The sequence below is a fragment of the Crocuta crocuta genome, unplaced genomic scaffold, assembly GCF_008692635.1.
Source record: "Crocuta crocuta isolate KB4526 unplaced genomic scaffold, BGI_CrCroc_1.0 scaffold193, whole genome shotgun sequence".
NCBI lineage: Eukaryota > Metazoa > Chordata > Mammalia > Carnivora > Hyaenidae > Crocuta > Crocuta crocuta.
In genome coordinates, this window is record NW_027529624.1 from 7429659 (window position 1) to 7437398 (window position 7740).

General features: G+C 58.1%; 1 protein-coding gene across 1 annotated transcript in view; it reads left to right on the plus strand.

Annotated features, from left to right (window-relative positions):
* PICK1 (protein interacting with PRKCA 1) overlaps positions 1–7740 on the plus strand; it is an 82745-nt gene that overhangs the window by 68595 nt on the left and 6410 nt on the right. The window contains exons 4-6 of the mRNA XM_077762107.1: positions 3437–3565; positions 5622–5688; positions 6734–6823. Of these exons, the coding sequence (XP_077618233.1) occupies positions 3437–3565; positions 5622–5688; positions 6734–6823 (286 nt within the window). The remainder of the gene's footprint in view (positions 1–3436; positions 3566–5621; positions 5689–6733; positions 6824–7740) is intronic.

The following is a 7740-nucleotide window of genomic DNA, read 5'->3' on the forward strand; positions in this document are numbered from 1 at the left end:
GAGCCCTCGTTCCTTCTTTTTTAAGGTCTTTATTTTGTTTTATTTTATTTTATTTTATTCTGTTTTATTTTATTTATTTTGAAGTTTATTTATTTAAGTAATCTCTACAACCGGCATGGGGTCAAACTTACAACCCCGAGATCAAGAGTCGTCTGCTCTTCCAGGGGAGCCAGCCAGGCACCCCTAAAGTTTTTATTTTGCTTGCAGTTAGTTAACATACCGTGTAACACTAGCTGCAGGCATCCAATATAGTGACTCCACACCTCCACATATCACCCCGTGCTCAAAACGGCCAGTGCGCTCCTTAATCCCTACCGCCCATCTCGCCCATCCACCCCCTGCCCCACTGGTGACCATCAGTGTGTCCTCTGAAGTTAAGAGTCTGTTTCTTGTTCTGTCTCTCTTTTTCCCCCAGTTACTCTTATTTTTTTCTTAAATTTCACATAGGAGTGAAATCATATGGTATTTACCTTTCTCTGACTTATTTCGCTCAGCACAATACTCTCTAGAGCCATGTCTTTGCAAATGGCAAGGTTTCCTTCTTTTTTATGGCTTTGCATGTTGTGTGTATATATACATGTATATACACACCACATCTTCTTTATACATTCTTCGGCCGACGGACAGGTGGGTTGCTTCCATATCTTGGGTATTGTAAGTAATGTTGCTGTAAACCCTGGGGTGCACGTATCCCCTTGAATTTAGTTATTTTGTTGGGCACGTGGGTGACTCAGTTAAGCGTCCAACTCTTTTTTTTTTTTTCACGTTTTATTTATTTCTGAGAGAGAGAGAGACAGCCTGAGCAGGAAAGGGTCAGAGAGAGAGGGAGACACAGAATCCAAAACAGGCTTCAGGCTCTGAGCTGTCAGCACAGATCCTGACGCGGGGCTCGAACCCACGAACCGTGAGATCGTGACCTGAGCCGAAGTCGGACGCTCAACCGACTGAGCCACCCAGGCGCCCCTAACCATCCAACTCTTGATAACAGCTCAGGTTGTGACCTCGCATTTCGAGAGCTTTAGCCCCACTGAAGCTGAGTGTGCTGAGTGTGGAGTCTGCTTGGGATTCTCTCTCATCTCTCTGCTCCTCTTCCTAGTTCCCTCNTGGTTTTGGGGTATTGAGTTTTATGAGTTCTTTATATATTTCAGATACTAGCCCTTTATCAAATCTGTCGTTTGCAGATATCTTCTCCCATTCTGTCGGTTGCCTTTGAGTTTCGTTGATTTTTTTCCCTTGCTGCTCAGGACAGGAGGCGTCTTCCTTGGCTTCCCTCCTCGTTGGGATGGAACACATCCTCCTGTAGCCTTCTGAGAAAGGTGGCCGGGGAGGTGACGTTTTTGAGAGCTCGTGTCTATCTCAAAATGCCACTTTCCCGTCTGTGTCGTTCTTTTCGGCTTCTTTCCATCTGACACTTGGGCAGATCAAATTCAAGAAGGACACGGTTGAAAATAACTTTTCACTTAGAAATTCGATGGTATCGTTTTGCCATCTTTTAGACGTGAGCGCGGTTGTTATGTCTGAGGCCGTTTTTCATTCGTGATCTCTTCTGTCCTTGATCTACCGAGACTCTTTGGAGCTTCTTTTTGTCCTCGGCATCCTGAAAGGCCGTGACGATGGCTCTTGGCACAGGCCTTTGTCCCGGGGGCGCGTTCCTTGGGGCAGCCCCTGTCTCTCTCTGCCCTAGGAGTCCCGAGTACTCGCTCTTTGACGAGACCCTGCCCTCCGGTTTCTGTTCCCTCTCGTGGGATTTCTGTTGGCTAGTGTCGGGCCTCCTGAATTGATCTTCTGGTATTTTTCTTTCTCTTTTCTTTGATTGTCCTTGTCACTTTCCTCGGCTTGATTTCCATAGCTTCTTTGGCATCGCACATGTCAATTAGATTTTGCATTGCTAAGAGATCTTTCCTGTTTTCGAATCAATCCTGTCCTTTGTTTTCTGTTTAAGTATTTTTCACGTGCGACACTTCTCTCGAGTGCCTGTCCTTACATTGGAAGTGAACCGTCACAGCCACCTTCCACCATGAAGACCTGTGTGCAGGCCGTGTCGGGCGGGCTTCCCTGTGGGGCGGTCAGGCCGCAGGCGCGCTGAGGGGGGGGTCATGTCTCCCAGTGCCTACAGAGATAGGCAGTTCAGGGCAGGGGCCTCCGGTCTCTCTCGGGGAAGGGCAGTAAGCCTGGCCGCCGGCATTCTGGGGCCCGGGCGGGGCTAGAGGGCTTTGGGACTCACTAAACCCGAATCTGTCTAGATCCGGGCCTCACTCTCACCTCCCTCAGTCCCTGGGCCTGAGTCAGAAGCTTCTCTGGGGAAGCCATCTCCATCTTCCCCAGAGAAGGGGTAGTGTGGGTGGCTGGGTGGGTGGGGAGGGAGCCCAGAGTTGAGTCTGTTCCCTACTTTCTACACCTTGCCTTCTTCCCACCTGTGGCTATTTCCAGGCCCGCTTCCCGACCCTCTGGCAGTTTCCAGTGAACACTAGATCTCTTACTAAAGCCCCTCTGCGGGACCTTGGCTTCCCGCTGTCCATCTTCCAAGGGCACATAGAGCCTCTCATTATTGTGGTCTCCTTTATCATTTTTTAAAACATAATTACTGTGTTTTTAGTGTGATTTTTGTTTTGTTTTAAATGTTTATTGCTTTTTGAGAGCGAGAGAGAGACACACACACACACAGAATCTGAAGCAGGCTCCAGACTCTGAGCTGTCAGCACAGAGCCTGACGCGGGGCTCGAACTCACAAACTGTCAGATCACAACCTGAGCCCAAGTTGGATGCTCAACTGACTGAGCCCCCCCGGGCGCCCCTTACTATGATTCTGAAAGGTCGTGGGAAGAGACATTCAGCGCCGTTATTTCCTCTTTTCCTTATAACGTTGTGCATACGAGGCGTCGTCCAGCGTCCTTTCTGCAGGCTTCGTGGAGAAAGCGTAGGACCTAAGATACGGCAGAGGGAAGTCACTCTGGGGCTTGAGCTGCTGACAGTTCTGGTGTCTGTCCTTGTGGCCATTTTCCGGCTATGATTTTTGTATTCCTGTCCATCCCTGTGTACGTGTGCGTGGCCCCAACCTGCCCCTTGCCCTGAGTGTCGCTCGCACATGTGTGCTCTGACAGGCATGTCCCCCCTCCCCCGCCATTCCCGGCGAGCGCAGGTCCCGTTGAAGGGGTCCCTGTGGGAAGAGGGGCTCACATGTAAGCTGGAGTCTGCTCTTCGGGGACTGTGAGGAGGTGCAGGGAGTGACCCGAGGTGCTCTGGGGTTTCTGGTCCACTCGGAGCAGCCTTGCGGGAGAAGCGTGTTAGAGAGAGGACTTTGGGAGAGCACGCGTTCCCCTGGGCGTGTGAAGCCTGGACCGAACCAGGCCTTGTGTGGGGTGCAGGGAACCACTATCTCCCCCCAGGTGTTTTCTCCCTGTTTTCTCTTCACCACACCCCCTCCTCACACCCACAGGTGTTTGACAACACCCCGGCGGCCCTGGACGGCACAGTGGCAGCTGGCGACGAGATTACCGGTGTCAATGGCAGGTCAATCAAAGGCAAAACTAAGGTGGAGGTGGCGAAGATGATTCAGGAGGGGCAGGTGAGGCTGCTGCAGGGTGGGGGCGGGGGTGGGGGTGGGGGGAGACATGGGCGCCAGGCCGCTTCCGAGACGCCCAGTAGGCCTGCGAGGAGATGGGCCCTATCTTGGCCACCTCCATGGTGCACCGGGGTCTGGGCCACGCTCCAGCCTCCCCAGTGCCTCCCACAAGTGGTCAGCAAACCCCCCCTGTTCTAGAACTGGTGCTGCCTCGGCCACCTTTCCGTCCCCTGACCCAGTGGGTCCCCATTCAGGGCCGGAGTTGGAGCTACAAGTCCAAGGTGAACCTGCCGGGGTCAGTAGACCCTTGACGAATGTCAGTTGGGCCATGCTGGGCCTGGGCGGGGAAGGAGGGAAAGAGGAGCGCCCCCCCCCATTCCTGTAGGGACTTTCAGACCCCCGGGTCCTCCTGGACTCACAGACCCCCGTCCCCTGCACAGGGAGACTTCCGGGCCCCAGGGCAGCTCCCAGTCCGGCTGCTGGGCTTCTGTTCCACAGGCCACAGTCACACGCCGCCTGTCCCCTGCTCCCCACGCCCCACCCCAGCTGCTAAGGGCGAGGCCTCGCCCCACAAGGCCCTTCCCTGCAATGGTGGGAAGCATCCCGACCCCTCAGGGAAGCAAGCATGCAGCCCTTTCAACGTTTCTTAGAGGGTTTGCTGCCAGTGACTGTTGGGAAACCCAAACAGCAAAGGGCCTGTAGAGCCCCCAGATGCTTCCAAAATCTTAGGGTCAAGGGTCCCAGCTGTGCACTGAGCGTGGCTGAGTGTCCGAGCTCCCCGACCCCGTCCGTCCAAACCTCGCCCTCTCTGTCCTCTGTGTCGCAGGCACCCACGCCCCTGCCAGTCCCTCTTGCCTGAGCCCCGGGCCGGCCGCTTCACCACCTTCTCCCCTTTACTGTGCCGTGCGCCCCGCCCGGGCTGCCATTTCTGCCCTGGGCTGGCCCGCTGGGCAGAGGGGCTCCTCGGGGGAGCAGGCGATGGCGTTACCCCCTGGTGCACACTGTGGGGGGGGTATGCCCCATGTGGCCCCTTCCTCACGCCTCATCACAGCCCGTCCTCTGTGGCCCGTCGCATGCCAGCCCCTCCCACGGTGCCCAGGGGGACAAGAGCCTTGACATCAACGCAGGATCTCCCAACTCCCGTGTTTGGGTGCGGGCAGGGACTATGGTCCCGTGTCACTGGTGCCCACAGAGAGGGGGGATTTGCTTTGGTCACACAGCGGGACCCGGGCCCAGGTCTGATGCCCACTGCGCCGCCTCCTGTCGGTCCTGGCCCCCCCTCCCCAGCGTGTTCTGCAGCCCGAGAGAGCTTTATGCTTCTGCCCCCGCCTCTGACGGCCTCAGGCCATCTTGGTTTCCCTTCAGGACTCATTCCTGAAATCCCGTTTTGTGTTTGAGTGGGTTCTGTCCCAAGTTCAGGGGCCTTAGGATCACCTGGGTGAGAGTGACCATGTGGCCTCACGTGGATAGGGAAGGCGTCCCAGGAGAAGCCGGCACTGCTCTTCCAGATGTAGAATGCGATTTGCATCAGCCCCCCTGCGGGCTCGGGCCCATGGAGGCTGGGGCCGCCCTGCACCTCCTCCTGGCGTCCCAGCACCGGTCACAAAGTGCGCAGACGTATTAGCTGCATGAATGGAGGAACTCCTGGGGACGAGGAGGGGTTTGAGCGCAGAAGACACTCGATGTGGGGCAATGACATAGCTAAGGCTCCAAGCATGGCATGCGCGGGGGAGGCCGGGGCACCTGATCTTCCTGGAGCGCGGGACGTCGGGGACGGCCTGGCTGTGAGCTCTGTGGCAGCCAGGACCGTGGCTGCCCTCATCCCTGCCGGTTCCCCAGGCACATAGCAAGACAGGGAGGGACCTGGGAACAAACCAGTTAAGGCAGGGCCGTGTCACAGCCCTTGGCCCGGTGTGGCACGTCTCACAGCTGGTCCGGGACCTGCCCAGGGCCCAGGGTTCTCTCGTGAGCACAGGTTTCAGGGCAAACAGGCTTCCCCAGGGAAGGGGCCTGGGACCCAGGAGCCTCCATCTCAACTCTGCCTCTACTGCTTTTCCAGGGGGAGGTGACCATTCACTACAACAAGCTGCAGGCGGACCCCAAGCAAGGGATGTCCCTGGACATTGGTGAGCTGGACGGGAGCAGGGGCCCCACAAGCCCTGGGCCCGTGCTCTGCCTCTTTAGGACAGCGTTTCAGGAGTTATGTGGCTTTTGACCAAGCCGATGCAGAGAGGGCCCGGGAGGACCCACGGTGCTCTCCTGCTGTAGCTCCCAGGAATCTGTCCCCGAGTTCGCTCTGCCCCATGCGTCAGCCCTCTCCCCGCCGCCACCTCCTTTGGGACCTTACTGCCCTAGGGTGGCCCTTAGATGCCAGCCTCTCACCGTTCCAAAAGGGAGGGCAGCTTCCAGTGAGGGTGCCCACCCGCACCCTGCTCGGCCTGGCCTCCTCTTCCGCCTGCCTGCTCCCAGGAGGGCCTGAGGTCTGAACTGGACCTCTGGACTCGGGCAGAGGGTCCCGGGCCAGCCCTTCCTCCCCTGGCATTCCCCAGGACAGGTTGCCTTCTGCTGGGGGTTGGGGGAAGGGGGCTGGGTTTGGTTCTATAGTAGCTTCAGGACTCTAGAGCTGGACAGCAGCTTCGAGGCCCTCTGGACCAGCCCCTTCCTTCCGCATCGAGGCCTGAGGCAGAGAGGGCTCCGTGGCCCCTGGGTGAATGCACATGCAGGTCTCTTGGCTCTGGGGCCGCAGCCACCTCCTGGGTTTTAAGGAGGCCAAGGGCAGGTCAAGTCTGTCCTGGAGGCTCTCCCAGGGACTAAGTGTGTGAACACATATACAGCGATTGAGTCTGGGGTCCGAGGTCACTCGTGGTTGATGGCGCCTCCACTGCCAGATGTGGAAGCGGGAAGAGGCGCTCCCTGGTTTGCCTGTTGGCACTTTACATATTTACCTCCTTCCAGCCCCCGACCCTGCCCTCCTGTAGAGTGAGCAGGGCCGGGGGCCTGGCACGCCCTCCTGGGGCTCTCCCCACTCCATGGTCACCCCTGCACGAAGCCTCAGTTCCAGCCCCTCAGCCCCTGCTGTCGCTTGCGGGGAGAGATGGGCTGGGGCAGGGACGGCCTGAGGGCCCCGCTGCAGATTGCCCGTCCCTGAGTCCCTTTCTCACCTGGTCCCAGTGTTGAAGAAAGTAAAGCACCGGCTGGTAGAGAACATGAGTTCGGGGACTGCGGACGCCCTGGGCCTGAGCCGTGCCATCCTGTGCAACGGTGAGTCCTGTCCTCCCGCCCCGCTGCCCCGGGGACGGGGTCACGGGCACAGGCTTCCAGAGACAGGCTGTCCACGTTGCTGACATAGGTCCCGCTGCCTGTGGGGCTGATGGTCACCGTCCGCATCCCCAGGGGCCTCTCTGCCTCCCAGTCCCCCGAGGCACCTGCAGCCACGGCCCCCGCGCCCTGGTGGTGCCCCCCGTACGTAGTGCCAGGTGCTTCCTTCCAGCAGCCCCAGCTGGTGCCTTCGCCCCCGCCCCTGGCTGCTGTCACCACGCTGGCCGTGGCCACTCTGTGCCCTCTTCTCCAGTGTGGCCCCAGCGCCCTGCTCCCCTACCGCCTGCCTCTCCCCTGCCTTTCTCCAGGAGGTGGCGCTGCTGCCCTTGTCTTGGCAGTTTCTGCCGTGACTGGAAGGGGAGGGTGCGGGGAGGGGGGGAGCCATGGACACGCATGTTCGCGCCGCGCATGTGTGTGGCCAGTAAAACGCTCGGTCCTGCTCCCACCGTCCCAGCCCGCGGTTATAAATAGCGGCTCTGCGGTATATGCGTGTGGGGTGGATATAGGCGCCCGCGTCTGTGGTAGGCTCCGCTGGCCACACGGCTCCTTGGCTGGGACGCGGGGGCGGGGTCTGAGCCCGTTCCAAATGGTGCACAAAAGTGGCGGCTGCTATTTTCAGCCTCTTGGCATCTATAAATCCCTGTTACTGTAGTTACCATGCGTTGGGATGAAATTAGAACTGGTTGTTGTGTTTTTCCCCCCAAACCTTGCAATTTCCCGAGCCTTAAATAGGGTTTCTAAAATTGAAGCCGTCATCATGTCCCATGACCCAGCTAAAAACAACAGCACGGCCCTTATGTGGCTCCTTTCCTGCCAGGCTGGCCAGGTGCCAGGGCTCTGGGGGCCAGCCAGCAGCCAGG